Raw genomic sequence first — 19,447 nt, 5'->3', positions numbered from 1 at the left:
TTCAAAATTTTTTAAGTCAAATTTTCGGAAGGTGTTAACATCATAGATATTTTTATACTTAAAAATGTCGAATTTCATGCCAAATAAAGAGCATTTGCGGGAAGTTTTAATTCATTATTTTGAAGAAAAGTGCTGTTGAAAGCTATCATATACTTTGGGAAACTTATGGTGAATATGCTCCATCTCAAGATTCTTGTGAAGGCTGGTTTATTTATTTATTTATTTATTTATTTATTTTATAGACTGAATTGCTTTTATTAATATACACATCCTTATTGAAATGGTGGCTGCATGTAGTTTTCTCCTTAAAGATGGCACTTGCAGGTACAATGATGCTCAGATGTCTGTAGCCTTCAGATGTTTACTTGAAAAGATTCTTCAACAGCAGTTTGATACTGGGTTTCCTCATCTAGCTGAAGATTCACAAATTCTCCATAATCAAACTGATGTCTTTGATTTAGATGACTAACGAAATTCCTAGTAATCTGGCTAGGATCGCCCCAAGGAAGAGACACACAAATAGGACATGTCACAGGAACTATCTGAAATAGGTGATTACTGTTTCAGTGATCCAGTAAACGCTGTCTGGTAAAATTTGATTCTTGACACAAGGGACACTTAAGGGTGGGATGCCCAGAACTTGTATTCTCTTGATAAGTTTCTATGTTATCAGATGTAGATGCTTCACTCCTATTACTGTTCCCTACTGAATCTTGAGAAATCTGAAAGTTTGGAATGATAGCAGAAACACCACATTCATCTTGATACTTCTTACAAGATTTCTAACGATGTCTCAGATTCAAATTGAATCTGCTTTGCACAGCATCTGCAGCTACCAGATAACTTCCTCATGATGTTTTCAAGGTCTAAGGCCCGCTCCGGACATGCTCTTTCTCTTCTAGTCACATTTCCACGGCAGAGCGGACAGTGTATTCCACTTTCTCTCATTGCAGTCAGGAAACATTTTCTACAAAAAACGTGCTGGCAGGCCGCGGTCCGCACCGGAGTCCTGAGCACCTCCTGGCACACGGGGCAGTAGAAGTTGTCCTCGGTGTAGGAGGCGGCCCTCGAAGGGTCCTCGGACATGGCGGGGGCGGGGAATCCCGGTGGCGGTGGCCGTGGTGGCAGTGGCGGCCCGGGCCCGACTCCCTGCACCGTGAAGGCTGGTTTAAATGCTTTCAAACTGATGGTTTTGATGTGAAAGACAAAGAATGTCCAGGTTAATTTGAACCATGCTTTGATCATAAAACGACCATAATGGGCCGGAAGACATGGCAAAGTAATTTTGCTTCATGATAACGCACACATCACACACTTCAAACCCAGTTAAAGACCCATTAACAGATCCTGCCTGGGAAGTATTAACCTACCCGATGTTTTCACCAGATCTTGCTCCTTCAGATTACCACTTGTTCTGATCGATGGCACAAGCACTTTCTGAGCAGCACTTCAAAATGTATGAAGAAGTGGAAAATTGGGTCTCTGAATGGTTTGCCTCAAAACAAGAAAAGTTCTACTGGGACAGTGTCCACTAATTACCTGAAAGATGGGGGAAATGTGTTGCTAGCGATGGACATTACTTTGAATAAAGCACTTTTGATGTTTCTCTTGAAATTACCATGTTTTCTTTGATTACAAAATCCATATTATTAACCCATACACCTAGTTCTTTTTAAATGAACAAATATGTATTTAAAAACTCAGACTTTATTAATAAACAGAGACTTTATTTTATTGAAGTCTTTTCTTTCCTCTCTGCTTTCTCCTTAATGCTTTCTGCATTCATGAACCCACCTCAGAACACCCCAATAAAGTTTCCTGAACATATTGAAATTGTTTTTTTCTAAGCAAATACTTAGTTTCAGAAGACTTCAAAAATCTGTTTGCCATTCCTAATGCTACTGCCCCAGTATATGTGGACACACACACACACACTAAAGTGATTTTTATAAACTGTCCTCCACTTGTCATCCTTTCATTAAAGGAAAAAAAGAATAGTTGTATGAGATTGGAGATGTATTTTGTTTTTAAAAATTAAGTTCTAAAAACAGTAAAAACTTAGCTATCTATATTATCTTTCCCAAATTATGGAGTAAATTGTTTGACCTACTTACCTCAAGGAAACAGACTTATAAGGCATAATGACTATATACCTAAATTGATTTCATGCAAACTAAAAAAAAAATTTTTAAAGCATTTTAATTGGTTTGCCTACTTTAAGTCCTAACTTTAGGTAACCCACTGCATGAATGGTAGTGGTAGCCAGACACTATGACCAGCCTCAGGACATTGACATTCTAATACCTACCGGACACATTATAGTAATACCAATTACGCATTGCGGCTGTAGAATGGACCTTGTACCATTTAACTCTGATATAACCTTCAGATTTGGAATCGAGGACACTGAGGTTTTGTTTAATGTCATGAAGCTAATTAGTGTCAGAACTAGTCCTAGAAGACAAGATCCCTTAACTTGTAAGTGCTTTTATTAGCATATTCAATGCTTCTTTGTTCAAGTCAAGGTATTCAGGATCATCATTAGGATTAGCCTTTAATTGGAATCCTACGCCTAAGATGGTTTTTTTTCTGGCACTCCAAGATCAGGCAGATGGGTGGGACTTAAGAAATTCCAACCAGGTGCTGGAGATAACAACAGTCTGGCTGATCCAGGCCTAAACCGGTCCCAAGACTCATGACTCTATTGCAGTGAAGTAATAGCAAGCAGGAACTATCCCTAAACAATTTCATTGCACCATTTAATTCATATATGTCAATGTAAACATGATTTACTCTCCTAGAATCCAGTGGGAGTATGTTTTGGCTCATATATATCAGCAATTGGGTTGGAACAAAATAATTATGGCATATGTGCTACATTCTTCCTGCCCACTTAGCAGGAACTGAGGGCTAAATTTCTCTGAGGATGGAAGTGAGGCTAATATAAGCTATATATGGAAAGCTGACTTTGTCAGAACTAAAGTAAATGAAGCATTTTATAGCCAGAAAGATTTGTTTTGGAAACAACTACACTTGAAGGGAAGTACTCATTTTCAACTTCACAAAGAAGAGATTTTTTAGTCCTGGCCAGTGTGGCTCAGTTGGTTGGTGTTTCATCCTGTACAACAAAGTTCCCAGGTTCAATTCCTGATCAGGGCACATATGAGAGAAAGCAGATCCGATGTTTCTTTCTCTCTCTCTCTCTAAAATCAATAAACACATCTTTGGGTGAGGATTAACAAAAGAAGAAGAAAGAAGAAAGAAGAAGAGGAGGAGGAAGAGGAGGAGGAGGAGGAAGAGAAATTTTATTTTTTTAAAATATATTTTATTGATTTTTTACAGAGAGGAAAGGAGAGGGATAGAGAGTTAGAAACATCAATGAGAGAGAATCACCAATCAGCTGCCTCTTGCACACCTCCTACTGGGGATGTGCCCCCAACCCAGGTATGTGCCCTTGACCAGAATCGAACCCGGGACCCTTCAGTCCACAGGCCGACGCTCTATCCACTGAGCCAAACTGGTTTCGGTGAGAAGAAGAAATTTTAAAACAAACTCACATGGCTAAGTAAATGATGACATGCCCAGACAAATAAATAGTATGCAGGTACTAACAAGAAAGAAGAAGAATTCTATGTGCTAATTCACAACATTTCCGGAAGGATGGACAATTCAAAGAAGACTAGAGAATTTCAGACTCTTCAAGTTGAGATGCGCATTCCTATTTACCTATGGTAGTAAATAAGACTATTCAAACATCCTGATTATTGTTCCCTCTGGCACATGACAGAACTGTTGTTTCTCTGCCCCCTTGAATGTGGGACTTGCTGTAACCGATGAAGTGTGAGCAGAAGTGATGGAAGCTTTAAGAGCCAATACATGTTTCCCCATATTCTCATTTCCCTGCCCTGGTGACCAGCAAGGTTCCAGTTAGTATTTGCTCCTTCAACCTGGATTCAAGAGTGAATTGAATTGGAGCAGGGCCAAGCATAAGAAAAAAATGTCTTTGATATCACTGAAATTTGGGCTTCCATGTTGTCACAGCACAGCCTGTACTATACTGACTGAGAATCAGCTTCTAATCAGTTCTTCGCTGAAGATTCCAGTGACTGTTTCTGGAGAAGGCTACAGAAATGGGCACAGAAATCGGGCTCCCTCCTCTCTGGTTTCAGGGTACAGTATGTCACCTAGAACCGCCATGGCCAAGTTACTATAGCTCGGTAGCTCCTGTATTGAGCGTCTGCCCCCTGGTGGTCAGTGCAACTGGTCAGATGGAGGGAGGGACACTTACCATATTATACACATATATATCTGACCCACACTAAGAATTTATTACTACCAGTTTTCATCTAGGTTCCTGAAAAGATAGATGCAATCAGATCTAATATTTTCATCCCTTATTTCAGAGTTTTGTAACCTTTTAGACAGAAAATGTGATTATTTGTATGAAACATTGAAGTAAATGGTAGAGGCTGCTCACAGTCTATCGCAACCAACCCTGGGGGCTCATTAGCCAGATCCTACCTGTCCTGCTCTAAGGCCTCAGAGGATAAATATGATTGGGAAGCTTTATTCTGTGGTGGCTAGTGATTTCTTAAATATAATTCCATATATATATGCATGGGAGTGTCCCTCAAACTGGCCTGCACTCTCTCTGGGACATTCCTCTCACAATCCGGGGCCACTGGCTCCTAACCGCTCCCATGCCAGCCTGATTGATGCCTAACTGCTCCCCTGCTGGTCTGATCGCCAATAACTGCCCTCCCCTGCTGGCCTGATTGCCCATAATTGCCCTCCCCTGCTGGCCTGATGCCCTCAACTATCCTCCCCTGCCAGGGCCTGATTGGCCCCAAATACCACCCCCCGACCCCCGCCGGCCTGATTTCCCCAACTGCTCTCCCCTGCCAGCCTAATCACCCCCAACTCCCCCCCCCCCCCCAGCCCCCGCAACCTGGTGGCCTTGATTGCCTACAAATGCCCTCCCCTGCTGCAACCCATCTCCTCTGCCAGGACCCACCTCCACTGTGCATGCGGCCATCTTGTAGCAACCATCTTGTGATGCCATCATGTGAGGGTATGATGCCACCTAGGCTTTTATTATATAGGATATATACACACACACATATGTGCATGTATACATATACACAGTTATCTTAAATATCATATATAGTATATCATATATATGTACCTAAGTAATGATATATACATGTCTATATAAACATACATAACACACATCCTATATAATAAAAAAGCAATATGCAAATTGACCATACCTCTGCTATACCCACAAGCCATGCCCACCAGTCAGTTAGGAGCGAGTATGCAAATTAACCCAATAAAGATGGCTGCGGCCATGGAACAAGCAGGAGGCTTGAGTTTCCCCAGCAATGGAGGAAGCCAAGCTTTATGCACACCCTGGCTGGCCCAGGCTTCCACTCAAGGTTACAAAGTTTCAATTATAGAAGATAAATAAATCCCAACAAAAATGGCTGCAGCCATGGAGCTGGAGAGAGCAGTAGGCTTGGCTTCTCTCAAGGCTATGAAGTTTCAATTGTAGAAGGTAAATAAATCCCAGATACCAGGGCCTCCACTTGGGTCACCGGAGGGCATGGCTGGCCTGCAAACCACCACAGGCCCTTTGCCCAGGCTATCCCATTCCCCAAGGGAACCCCCACCCTGATCCAGGACACCCTTCGGGGCAAACCAGCTAGCCCCCATCAGTGCACCAGGCCTCTATCCTATCTAATAAAAGAGTAATATGCAGATTGACCATTACTCCAACACACAAGATGGCTGCTCCCATGTGGACACAAGATGGCCACCACAAGATGGCCAGCAGGGGAAGGCAGTTGGGAGAAACCAGGCCTGCAAAAGAGGGCAGTTGTGGGTGATCAAGCCTGCAGGGGAGGGCAGTTAGGAATGACCAGGCTGGCAGAGGAGGAAAGTTGGGGTGACCAGGCCTGCAGGGGAGGGCAGTTAGGGGCAATCAGGCTGGCAGGGGAGCAGTTAGGCATCAATCAGGCTGGGAGGAGAGTGGTTAGGGGGTGATCAGGCTGGCAGGCAGAAATGGTTAGGGGCAATCAGGAAGGCAGACAGGCAAGCAGTTGGGAGCCAGCAGTCCTGGAATGTAAGAGAGATGTCTGACTGCCTGTTTAGGCCAGATCCCAATAGGGGTCCCAGATTGGAGAGAGTGCAGGCTGGGCTGAGGGACACACCCCCTGTACATGAATTTCATGCACCGGGTCTCTAAAATATATATATATATATATATATATATATATATATATATATATATATATATGGTCATCTAGATTACTCATATAAAATACATACATACATTAGATATATGTGTATATATCTATATCTATATCTATCTATCTATCTATAGGTAGATATAGGTTGGGCAAAAGTAGGGTTTAAAGTTGTGTGTATGGAAAATAGTACAAAAATAAATAAGAATAAACTGTTTCACGTACTCACAACTGTAATCCTACTTTTGCCCAACCCTCTATATACTTATATTAGGCATATATATTCCTAAGTAACACACATATATATATATATATATATATATGTGTGTGTGTGTGTGTGTGTGTGTGTGTGTATAACATGATACCTAATAATCTATAATATGCATATATGTATATATATATATATATATATATATATATACATTTGCTGTGATTAACAAATCTTATTCATTAATAATCATCTTTTGCAAATCCTTCCAGTGTTTACAGAATTTCCCACGTTGTCAGTCTTGTTTGTCCATTCAAGAAGTCAGAGAACTCAGTCTCCCAGCCTCTTTACAGCTGGAAACAGGCATGTGCCTAACACTTTACGACCAGTAAACATTCCAGTGCAGTCAGTAAGCACTTCCTGGCTGCCTGGAGAGATGCCCAGGAAGCAGGAGTACTTGGAATGGTAAGGATGGCTTTTGCCTTCCAGGGGCAGCAATGGTGAAGCTTTAAGCATCTGAACCCCAGTTTCTTTGGTGTGAGCCATTTTAGTTTGGGTCCTTGGAAAGCAGAAGGACTTTGATGACAAGAAGGGCTTAAAGGAGCATGGATGTTATTGCGGGGGAATGTCTGCGCAAGGGAAAACAGTCAAAGGCCCACAAAAGGCTGGGAGAGCCATCAGGCCCGTATGCAGTCTGACTCTGAGTAAAGAAGACAGAAGCGAAGGTTAGGTGGAAGTATCATGGGGACTAACATGGGGAGTCTAGAAAAGGCTTCTAGCAAATCGGGTGGGGAGTCCTTCAGCCTAACTCAGCTGTCAAAGAAGTTCCCCATCTCCCAGGAACTGATCAGCCTAGTGTTCCCACTTCACTCAGTGACTGCCTGGGTGCCGCCTACAAGGAGGAGTAGCCTCACTGTAAATGCTGTGCAGGATTTCACAGTCTCTACAGTGTGCTAGTTTCCATACACACAACTCAAAGGCTAACACAGGCCAGAGAAACAAGGCATGCGGCCCGTGGGCCATGAGTTTGACATGCTTGCCACGGTTTTGGAGCTTGATTAAAAATTATTCTCATCCTGGCCAGTGTGGCTCAGTGGTCAGAGCATCTGACCGTACACTGAAAGGTCCAGCCAGATCTGAGTTCGTTCCCTGCCCAGGCCAGGATACCGGCAACCAATCCACATGTCTCATATCGCTCCTGCCATCCACCCCCAACTTTGTCTAAAAATCAACGGACAAAATATCCTCAGGTGAGGATTAACAACAATTTCTCTAAATGATATGGTGCAGCAATAGTTACAAAGAAAGTGGCTCATGGGAAGTTTTGCCTCTTCCTAACGCTGCATTGGCTTGCAGCTCAGCTGGCAGGTGATGGCGACGGGAGGTGGGCATTAAGAACACCTGGCTCCCCATTTCCTGCTTTGCACAATGCAAGGTGGGAGGTTGTTGAGTGACTTGCCTATTACTGTACCCCAGATAGGGTGACTGACCTATTGTGTCCTGTCCTCCCCTTCCTCCTCCTCCTCCCATTCCTAAGCCCTTGTTTTATTTATCTCTGTCTTAATTGTTTACTCCAAATATCCTCTGCTTGTTCCCTTCCACTAGCCAACGAACTGTCAAGCTGTTTGTCCATTTGCCCAGACACAGCATTGAAAGATTTCCCCTTAGCTGAGCATGTCATTACATCAAAGAAGCGGTGTAAACTCATAATGTGGAGAATACTGGGACTTGAAGACAAGAATAGAGGACGGAATACATACTTAAAGTGATTTCAGGGGTATATAAAATGTGTGTGTCATGTGTCTTGAGTCAGCTCAACTCCTGCTGACCCGAAGAATGACTCTGATGTCCACAATGTCCTGTCCCTAATAACCCTGCTCAGCTCCTGTAGACTCATATCCAAAACATTTTTATGGGATCCATGAAAAAAAAATTTTTTTGAACACTGTTACAGGAGTCTAATGGTTAAATAATGAACAGTTCCTCATCCACACAACTGATGTGTTAGAAAATATTGGGGATAAAATCGTGAGGAAAGAAATGCAGCTCTTTCATTAACCCATTTTGTAACCTATGGCAGTCAGTTAACCTGTCTAGCTTTGCTTTCTCATCTGTAAAATGAAGTGACTGGACGATGGTTAATTTGAAATTGGAAGCTATTCTATTCTGTTAGTGTAAGTTCTCTGAACTTCTTAAGAGACAAATTTCATTTGTCTTTCTCTTTTCTTGCCTGTTAATTTGAAGTTATTTTCCAGAGGTAACACATGCAGTTGGGAATAGGAAGGAAAACATTAACTACTGCATTTTCCTTTTCCTCTCTACTACAGAGAAAATGATTCTCTGAGACTTATAAAATGAATAAATTGTCAAGTAATCAATTAAAACTATTGCCCAGCCATATCTGTAATTCTTGAGACTTTATGGAGGATCTCCTAAATCCCATGGATTGGAAAAAGGTGTACATAGGCCTTCCCTTAACACCTAGGATCCATGATAGAATCTGAGGGGTTCAAAAACTCGTGTAGAAAAAAAAAAAAAAGGTTATTTTCACTCTTACTTTCCTTCAACTAGGAATGTAGGCAATAACCAGAATAGTACTAGCAGTTACTGTTTGCTGCTCTGTCACCAATAAAAATCAGTGCCTTATTGCATGATTGTTACAGACGTTTCAAAATATAATTTGTGCTCTTCCCTATTTTGAAGTTATGGAAATTTATTAGATTTGGTTCTAGCTACTATTATTTGAAGCACACATACAACTATAAACACATATATAAAACAATTGCTATTTAACAAAGGTGGTTTTCATACATTTGATGACTATATTTCAACATAATTGCTTTTGTAATCATATATTTCATTTTATGTGTTTAAAAACATTGCTCTGAAAAGGAATCCGTACACCTCGCCGGGTTGCCAAAGAAATCTTGGAGATACACACACACACACACACACACACACACACACACGCAGACTAAGATGATTAAGATTATCCTGGCATAAATACAGACATAAAGATCACTAAAGGGCTAGTAGGGCATCATGGAATAATTGACAGCCGCCGCCGAAAAACTGCAAATTATGACTCTATAATGGAGTAGATGGAGAACCTTAAGGAGCAACCAAGAACTGCAATTTAAAGAGAAAAAAAATAAATGTTTTTCAGAAGCAATATGGATAGGAAGGATCCACTTCAGTTTCCCACCTTGCTCCTGGAGGCCTGAAGGGCCCACCACTCACTCACTTCCCATGGACTGCAGCTGTCTCACCCGATTCCTCCCCAGATTCCTCCCCAGCCTGGGTCCAAGGGGCACATCACACGCCCCCGAATCCAAGAACCCTCCTCTAACCACGTGTGTCCGGAATTCTGCTGATGCACGACGACTTTCTAAAGGGTTAAGTTCTGTCAACCATTGTGGAGGCGCAAACTGACCGGAGAAAAGTTTGCATCCGCAACCTCCAGTTCGGAAACCATCGCTCGCCAGCGTGGGGAGAGAGGGGAGTCCCAAACCTCCAGAATACTGGCCCATTTCCCACCCCGTCCCTAGAGGAGCGCTTCCGCCCGAGACACACGCGAACCCTCGGGTTCGAGGCCAGCTCCCCCCCACCCGGCACATTCCGCGCCCGTCCCTTTAAGGGCCCGGGTTCCAGCACCGAACCCCCCCCCCCCCCCCCCCCCCGGCCCCTTCGCAGGCCCCGCCTCCTCCTCTGCGGCGGCGCGGGGCCGCTCTCGGCGGCGCTCCTGAGTGCGCGCGCCGCTAGCTGACGTCCCGCTCCTGATTGGCCGCCGCGGCCTGGCGGGCCGGGATTGGCGGGCGGCGTGGCCCCGCCCCTCGCCCTCGCCAAGGCCCGCGGCCGCCCGGGTGTCCTCGCGCCCGCCCGTCTTCCGCGCGCAGCCTGGCAGTTTGCCTCTCCCTCGCCTTCCTTCCTGCGCCCATGGCCGCCGCCGCCACCGAGGAGCCCTTCCCCTTCCACGGCCTGCTGCCCAAGAAAGAGACCGGGGCCGCCTCCTTCCTCTGCCGCTACCCGGAGTATGACGGGCGCGGGGTGCTCATCGCCGTCCTGGACACGGGGGTTGACCCCGGAGCCCCGGGGATGCAGGTGCTGGAGCGGCGGAGGCCGGCGCGGGGCGCGGGGGAACGGGGGGCCGGGGGGCCGGGGGCGCGGAGGGGCGCAGCCTGGGAGCCCGGAGGCCGGGCGGGAGCCGGGCGCTGGAGGGGAGCCGAGGACACGAGTGCACGGCGGCCGGGCGGGGGGCCAGGCGCCCGGAGGCCCGGCGCCCCGGCCGCTCGGGGATCCCGACGCAGACAAAAGCGGCGCGGCGGGCCGGGCGCCGGGGTCCGCCGTGGCCCCGGGGAGCCCCTTCCTGCCCAGGTGCTGCCGGGCCCGGGCCCTCGGGCTCCCGCCATCGCACCGCCTGGCTCCGCAGATCCCTCGTGCCCCAGGCGCAGGCCGGCGTCTTATTTACAAATGAGGATTTTACAATTTTTACTATATCTTTAGGGGGTTGGGGGAGGAGAAAATGGGCAAATGACCTATCAGAACTCGTGTTTATTGCAGAGTTTGGAGGATTGGTTCTGGTGAGAAGGGTGTATCGTGAAACACGAAAGCCGGGTGTCACGGTGATAATTCGGTCAACTTCCGGAATCGTTTCCTCTGGTCCTTTCATGTATTCTATTTTAAACCATCTTCTGCAGCGTTCAGGGTCCCTGAGACGCATGGCTTACTTGGTCTTTATTTGACATAAGGACAACTTAATTTAGTTTGGTTTCGGAGGACTTCAGACTTGGTTAAATTATACTTATATTTTTTAGCCTCCAAATAGAAGACAACATAACTTTAACAAAAACTTAAGTTTTTGCCTCAGGCACCTTTATAGTCATTATTAGATCAGGGTGCCATCCTGAAAGGTAACTTTAAAGAATGTGTCTCTGGATTGAACGTATTCTGCTTAAAAGTTTTCAAAGTTTGACGTATGTCAATTGAGTCTCAGCCTGTTGTTACTGAAACCCGGTAATAAACAGAATTTCACTGATCTTGTTCAAGAGCCACCTCCTAAAAGTCTAACCTGGATAATCGTAGTGTGCGCTGATCTTTCCCTTACTTCAGTGCTTCATCTGTGTATCTTCATCCTCCTTTCTACACTAAACACTGAAATGGGATCATTCTCTTCTTCCTCCCATGCCTCTCCGTCCTCTGGACCCTCTATTGTGCTCTAATAATTGAGGTAGCATTTTGGAGGTTAGGATGTAATGCAGGGGGGAAAGGGAACCAGCCTGATTATAGAATCTCTCCAGTTCTTCCTGCTAATTCTTTAGCAGCACTCTGGAGTAGAACACAAACCAGTTTGGTGAATGAGAAGAAGAGCAGATAATGAGTCCCCTGCTGGTAGATCTAGTGGTTAGTTGTAGTGTAACTCTGAAGCCTTAGAATGACGACTCTAACCTTATTGAGGCTTTATTTCAGCAGTAATGGTTTCCATTTTGTTGTGGTATGTGTTTACTTTTTTTTTTTCTTTATTGTTTTTTTTAAAGAGAGAGGGAGAGAGACAGAGAAACATCAGTGTGAGAAAACATTGATTGATTGCCTCCCCCGTGAGCCTGGTGGGGAATCCAACTGGAAACCTGGGTTATGTGCCCTGACCCGGAATGGAACTGGCCACCTTTTTGGTGTAGGGGAGGACTCTTCCCAGCCAACTGAGCCACACCCGCTGCAGGGGTCCTCAAACTTTTTAAAGTGGGGGCCAGATCACGGTCCCTCAGAGAGCTGGAGGGCCGGACTATATGAACTACTAATTCCTACTGTAACACCTCGGCTGCGCTCACTGCCCAAAAAACCTGGCGGGCCGGATCACACTCCTCTGCGGGCCGCATGTGGCCCGCGGGCCGTAGTTTGAAGACCCCTGCGCTAGGGCAATATGTGACTTTTTATAGGGAGGGATGAGTGGGAAGAGTGCAGCTGGGGTAATGATTCACTGGTTCTTTGTCAGGATAACAAGATCAGAAGAGTTTAGGTGAGTACCATCTCAGTAAAAATACTTCAGTAGAATTTTCCATGTCTGCTTACCAAGTGATTCCATTACTCTGTTCAGTAACAGCAATTCTCATCCCCCAGTGTCACTATGAAATTGATTGAGGTTGATTACCTGTGACTTTTTAAAGTGCTCAAGAAAAGTGTTAGACACTACTTTTTTTAAAGCAAGGATATTTAGTTAAAGGAGTTTATACTGGGTCTTAAGTCACCCAACTATCTGAAAGATAAATATGCATTGGATATTTCCATGTAATGGCCTAGCTGGTGTGGCTCAGTTGGTTGAATGTAGTTCTGTGTACCAAAAGGTTGCCACTTGGCTCCTGGTCAGGGCACATGTGTGGCTTGCTTGCTGGGTCCCCTAAGGCTTGCAGGAGGTAGCTGATCAGTGTTTCACTCTCACACCAATGTTTTTCCCTCTCTTTTCCTCTCTCTATAAAAATCAAATAATAGTAATTTGTTCATATGCCTGTGTAGCACTGAGGATGTTTCATTTCAGCATTTATTCTGTTTACATACCTTCTTCCTAGTTATGTTAAAATTTTTTGAAAGCATGTGTCTAATTTTATTTAGAATCACGTGTGACATTGACTTTTTTTGTGAATGGATAATGTATCATGGAGATAAATAATTTTATCATGGAGATAAAATGGTTTGGGAAAAGAGGCTGTGAGTAGTCCTAAGAAAATCTTTCTATTTTTATTTATTAAAATATAATAAAGTTAAAATATCATTATATATAATTGGTTACTAATGGATGCTATGTAATTCATTTTGACTTTTATTCTTCTTCAGTTAACCTTTCCTTATTCCCCAAACTAGGTTTTGTGTTCTTAAATGCTTTTATAGATTCTTTCTTTACTTTTGTTATTCATTGTCTTACACAGCAGCTATCGCTTTAATCATCTGTTTTTCTAACTGGCTTGTAAGCTTTTTGAAATCACAGCCTGATTTTTTCATTCATTATGTTTTCAGACTAATAGTCATTTAATAGAATTTATTTATAAACTATCTTCCCTTGCTTAAGACAATATTGTCGGTGTCTTCCATGGAATTTCAAATAAATATTTATACATTCATGTTGTTTTGTTTATGATAATTTGTGAGCCCTTCTCCCCTTTTGTTTTGGTCTTCTACAAATGTTTAAAGGATGCCTCCTGAGCTTTACCAACTCTTCACCATAACTGTTTCAGTGGAGATAATAAGGAACTTTGGTTCTTGACTCTTGGGGAAAACCTTTGACATTTTATGTTTTGTGCAGCCAGCGTGATGGGCCAGTAAGCATTTCTCGGTCTCCCACCCCAGGTACATGGGATTGTTGATTTCTTTAGGTCTATTCAAAATAACTGTTCCTATCTTCTTCCGTCCCTCCTCCTCCTGTGACAGCTCCCTCTCCTGAAAGATGAGGGATATAGTTCTAATGTCAGCAGTTCAATTTCTTCTTTCCTTCTCCCAGAACTCTGTTGCAAAATTTCAGCGGGTTTGCCACTTTAAAACTTCTCATTCCTAATTCTAAATTCCCTTTTTTGACTTATCTTTATGCAGTGGTTGCTTTTGTCTAATGGTGAAGTAAGAAGTACATGGATAGAAAATAGCATATACTGTATAAAACATTTTTGAATGAGAAAGAGATGCTAGTAGGTAAAGTCTTATCAATAGTTGGTGTTAAATAAGCCATTAAATCTCATTAGGCTTTCTTTCTTTGCTCACAATGAAGTTTCTAATGAGAGGATCTATGTCTGACTGTTAGTGATCTCTTGTGATTACTTGATCTTAAGTTGTCCACTCATTAAATGAGAAAGGTGATTTGTATTCTTAGTACTATTAAAATACTTGTAAAGACAGCCCCAAGGAATAAACATCCAGATTGGGAACTACCATACATAAAAACCGGCCAAAACCGGTTTGGCTCAGTGGATAGAACGTCGGCCTTTGGACTGGAAGGTCCCAGGTTTGATTCTTGTCAAGGGCATGTACCTTAGTTGCGGGCACATCCCCAGTGGGGGGTGTGCAGGAGGCAGCTGATTGGTGTTTCTCTCTCATCGATGTTTCTAACTATCTTTCTCTCTTCCTCTCTGTAAAAAAATCAATTGAAAAACAAAACACAGCTGTGGAGCCCCTAACAAAGCTATCAGCCCCTGGTTTTCCATGGCAACATGATTGGAGTAAGATTTGGAGTCCCATCAGCCACTCCCCCTTGCTTTGCCTTACAAAGAAAAAATATCTGTGCCTAGTGACTTTTCCTCTCTTTTCACATATACCTTAACTGCAGAGCTTTTAAATTTTTATTTTTTATTATTTTATGTTTGATAGTATTGCAGGTATTACATATGTCCCCATTAGCTCTGCCTTTGCCCCCATCCAACCAGCCCCTGCCCCTCCCCAGCTTTTACCACACTATTGTCTGTGTCCATTGGCTATGCAGTCATGCATGTCTGTTCTTTGGTTAATTTCTTCCCACCCCCATCCTTTTGGAGTCTGTCAGTCTGTTCCATGCATCCTTGCCTCTGGACCTGTTTTGTTCGGCAGTTTATTTTGTTCATTAGATTCCACATATAAGTGAGATCTTGTGGTATTTGTCTTTCTCTGTCTGGCTTATTTCACTCTCCAAGTCCATCCAGGCTGTCACAAAGGGTAAGAAATCCTTTCTATTCAGCCACCCTGTATACCATTGTGTAAATGTACCACAGCTTTTTTTTATCCACTCATCTACTGGTGGGCATTTGGGCTGTTTCCACTTGTTAATTATTCTATATAATAAAAACCTAATATACAAATCGACCAAATGGTGGAACTACCAGTAGAACGAGACTGGTCACTATGATGTATACTGACTATCAGGGAGCAGACGCTTAATGCAGGAGCTACCCCCGGTGGTCAGTGCCCTCAGCCAGAAGCGGGCTCACAGCTGGCCAGCGCAGCTGCAGTGGCTAGAGCTTCTGCTTCCATAGCAGCACTAAGAAGTAGTGAACCAAATTTTAAGGAGCACGGTGTCCCAAACTGTGAGAGAGCACAGGCCAGCCTGAGGGACTCTCCCTCCCCCAACCCCCAGTACACAAATATTGTGCTCCGGGCCTCTAGTTATAAATAGCACTGCTATAAACAGGGGCATGCATACATTCTTTCTGATTGGTGTTTCAGGATTCCTAAGATATATTCCCAGAAGTGGGATTGCTGGTCAAACTAGTTCCATTTTTAATTATTTGAGGAAAACTCCACTCTGTTCCACAGAGTGCTGCATCAGTCTGCATTCCCACCAGCAGTGCCCGAGGGTTCTCTTTTCTCCAAATCCTGGCCAGCATTTGTTTGTTGATTTGTTGATTTATTGATAATGACCATTCTATCAGGTGTTAGGTGATACCTCATCGATGTTTTCACTTGTATCTCTCGGATGATTAGCGACTTTGAGCATTTGTCTCAGCCATCTGTATGTCCTCTTTGGAGAAGTGTCTATTTAGGTCACTTGCCCATTTTTTAGTTGGATTTTTTGTTTTCCTTTTGTTAAGTTGTATGAGTTCTTTACATATTTTGGAAATTAACCCCTTATCAGATGTATCATTGGCAAATAATGTTCTTCCATAAAGTGGGCTCCCTATTCATTTTGTTGATGGCTTCTTTTGCTTTATAGAAACATTTAAATGTGATGTATTCCCATTTGTTTATTTCTCTTGCCCTAGGAGATGTATCAGTGAAAATACTGCTATGTGAGACATCTGAAATTTTGCTGCCTATCTTTTCTTCTAGGATTTTTTTTACCTTTGTGACTTACATTTAAATATTTTATCCATTTTGAGTTTATTCTTGTGTGTGATGCAAATTGATGGTGTAATATCATTTTTGCATGTACCTGTCTAATTTTCTCAACCCCATTTATTGAAGAGAATAACATATCCTTTCTCCATTGTATGCTCTTGCCTCTATGGTCAAATATTAATTGAGCAAAATTACTTGGGCTGATTCCTGGGTTCTCTGTTCTGTTTTGTTGGTCTATATGTCTGTTCTTGAGCCAGTACCAGGCTGTTTTGATTACAATGGCATTGTAGTATAGTTTGACATCTCATATTGTGTTCCCTCCAATTTTGTTCTAACTCAAAATTACTGAGGCTATTCAGGGCCTTCTATGGTTCCATATACATTTTTTGAATGTTTGTTCTAGACCTGTGAAATATGCCTTTGGTATTTTAATTGTGATTACATTAAATCTGTAGATTGCTTTAGGCAGTATTGATGTTAATTCTTCCAATCCATGAATACGGTATATATTTCTAATTGTATCTTTCTCTATTTTTTCCCCAATTTCTTATAATTTTTTTGAGTACAGATTTTGTATCTTCGAGGTTAAGTTTACTAGTATTCTTAGGTTTTTGTTGCAATGGTAAATAAGATTTTCCTTTTTAGTTTCTTGTTACACCCAGACTTTGTGATCCCCAAGGACTACCAGGGAGCCGAGTCCGATGCAATAAACAAAAGAGCCTTTTCCATGCTAGCATGGGCTCTGTCCCACTCACACCGGCATCATGGCAGAAGAGAGAGCGAGGGGTTTTACTCCGGTCGGTGGTGATGTCACTGCCTCGGCTAACCCTGATTGGGTCGGGTCCAATTATAAAATGGAGGATGACTCTGCCCTGCCCCACAGTGGAGTCAGGAGCTCATCCTCGCCCCGCCCTGCCCTCTCATTTTCTCTTTTTGAGAATTCATTAGTGATATATAAAAACGCCATCAATTTCTGGATATTAATTTTGTATCCTGCTACTTTGTAGAATTTATTTGTTAAATTTGGTGGGGTTGCCCTTGCTGGTTTGGCTCAGTGTACTATAGAGTGTCAGCCTGCGGACTGAGAGTCCTGGGCTCGATTCCAGTCAGGGGCACATGCCCAGGTTGTGAGTTTGGTCCCCAGTAGGGGGTATGCAGGAAGCAGTGATTGATGACTCTCCCCTCCCCCTCTCCCCCCATTCCCCCTCTCTTCCTTTCTCTCGCCCTCCCCCTCCTATCCCTCCCTTCCTCCCTCCCTCCTTCCCTTCCCCTTCCTCTCTGAAATCAATAAAAATATATTTTTAAAAAATTTGGTGAGGCATTTTGGTAGAGTCTTTACAGTTTCCTATGTGCAATGTGATGTCATCTGCAAATGATGACAGTCTTACTTCCTCCTTTCCAGTTTGGTTGCCTCTTTTGTTTTTTTCCTGTCTGATTGCTGTGGCTAGAACTTTCAGTACTATGATAAATAAGAGTGGTGAAAGAAGACAGCCCTGTCTTATTCCTGTTCAGGGAAACACATTTAGTTTTTTCTCATCCTATCTAATAAAGAGGGAATATGCTCATTGACCCTCACACCATTGCAAAGATGGTGGCACCCACAGCCAATAAGGAGGGGACATGCTAATTGACTGTCCCACTCTCAAAGATGGCGGTGCCCACAGCCAATAAGGAGGGAACATGCTAGTTGACTGCCACGCCCTCAAAGATGGCAGTGCCCACAGCCACAAGATGACGGCACTAGTCTCCTTAGCCCCACCACGGCGGCAGGCGGGCCCGGCCACTCCACGCACCTGCCTCCAGAGTCCCCCAGTCCCCTCAGCTGCCCACGGCTAGCCTGAGGCACAGGCAAGCTTCAGATGGGGGCTTCCCAGCCACTAAGGGCCGCCCGAGGCTCAGGTAACCAGGGCTGGCCAAGGCTTGTACTGCCAGCAGTGGCAGCAGCAGAGGTGTGATGGGGGCGTTGTCTTCTCCTGATCACTGGGTTGCCTCCTGCCCCTGAGGGCTCCCAGACTGTGAGAGGAGGCAGGCCGGGCTGAGGGACTCCCCCCTCCTCCAGAGCATGAATTTTTCATGCACCATGCCTCTAGTTGAATATAATGTTGGTTGTAAGTTTGTCATATATGGCATTAATTATGTTAAGGTATGATCCCTCTGTTCTCGCTTTTTTGAAAGTCTTTATAATAAATGGATGCTCGATTTTGTTGAATACTTTTCTGTGTCTGTTGATATCATCATGTGTTTTTATCCTTCATTTTGTTTATGTGATTGTTTATTGATTTGTATATATTGTAATAGTCTTGCTTCCCTGGAATAAATCCCACTTGGTCATGGTATCTGATCTTTTTAATGTATTGCTGTATCTGATTTGTAATAACTTGTTGAGGATTTTAGCATCTATGTTCGACAGGGTTTTTGGGTTGTAATTTTCTTTCTTTGTGGTATCTTTATCTGGTTTTGGAATTTGTATAATGCTGGCCTCATAAAGAGAGCTTGGATGTCATCACTTCTCTTGAATTTTTGGAATGGTTTGAGGAGGAGAGGTGTTATCTCTTATTTGAATGTTTGGTAAATCTCACCTGTGAAGCCATGCAGTCTTAGGACTTTTGTTTGCTGAGAGTTTTTTATTTTTATTTTTTTATTACTGCTTCAGGTTCATTTGTTCTTATAATAGGTCTATTTAGGTTTTCTGAATCTTCTTGATTGAGTTTTGGAAGATTTTATATTTTTAGGAATTTGTCCATTTCACCCAGGTTGTCCAAATTATTGGCATATAGTTGTTATAAGTGTTTTCTTACAATCCTTTGTATTTTTGTGATGTCAGTTGTTACTTCAACTCTTTCATTTCTGATTTTATTTGAATTCTCTCTCTCTGTTTTTTGATGGCTAGCAGTTCATTAATCTGTGTATTTTCTCAAATAACTAGCTCTTGGTTTTATTGATATTTTGCTGTGTGTTTTTTAGCCTTTGTGTCATTTTTTTTTTTCCTGCTCTGACATTTAATATTTTCTTCTAATTCTTGTTTTTTGTTGTTCTCTTTCTAATCCTTATAGCTGTTTTTGTTTGTATGTTTGTTTGTTTTTGGTCTGGGAGATCTATCCAGTAGCTGTCGGTGGGATGTTAAAGCCCCCTACTATACCTGTATTGCTGTCAATCTCTCCCTTAAAGTTTAAGAGGTTTGTTTCTTTTCTTTTCTTTTTTTTTAAAT

At 43.2% G+C, this 19,447-nt stretch overlaps 1 protein-coding gene and 1 pseudogene across 6 annotated transcripts in view; one reads left to right on the top strand and one right to left on the bottom strand.

Annotated features, from left to right (window-relative positions):
• Positions 1–251: 251 nt before the first annotated feature.
• On the bottom strand, positions 252–1,101 carry LOC311620632 (E3 ubiquitin-protein ligase RNF138-like; annotated as a pseudogene). The gene has a single exon. The product of its transcript is annotated as an E3 ubiquitin-protein ligase RNF138-like (transcript).
• A 9,197-nt stretch (positions 1,102–10,298) lies between these two features.
• TPP2 (tripeptidyl peptidase 2) overlaps positions 10,299–19,447 on the top strand; it is a 78,085-nt gene continuing 68,936 nt past the window's right edge. For all 5 annotated transcript variants that reach the window (XR_014794439.1, XR_014794440.1, XM_084876975.1 and 2 more), the window contains exon 1: positions 10,299–10,557. Coding sequence is in view for 3 of the 5 variants with exons in the window: in XM_084876975.1 (XP_084733101.1) it covers positions 10,393–10,557 (165 nt within the window). In the remaining 2 variants the exon portion in view is untranslated. The remainder of the gene's footprint in view (positions 10,558–19,447) is intronic.

This window comes from Pipistrellus hanaki (assembly GCF_964339955.1).
Source record: "Pipistrellus hanaki genome assembly, chromosome: 3".
NCBI lineage: Eukaryota > Metazoa > Chordata > Mammalia > Chiroptera > Vespertilionidae > Pipistrellus > Pipistrellus hanaki.
Note: the sequence above shows the minus strand (reverse complement) of the source record. Positions and strands in the feature narration are given on the sequence as shown.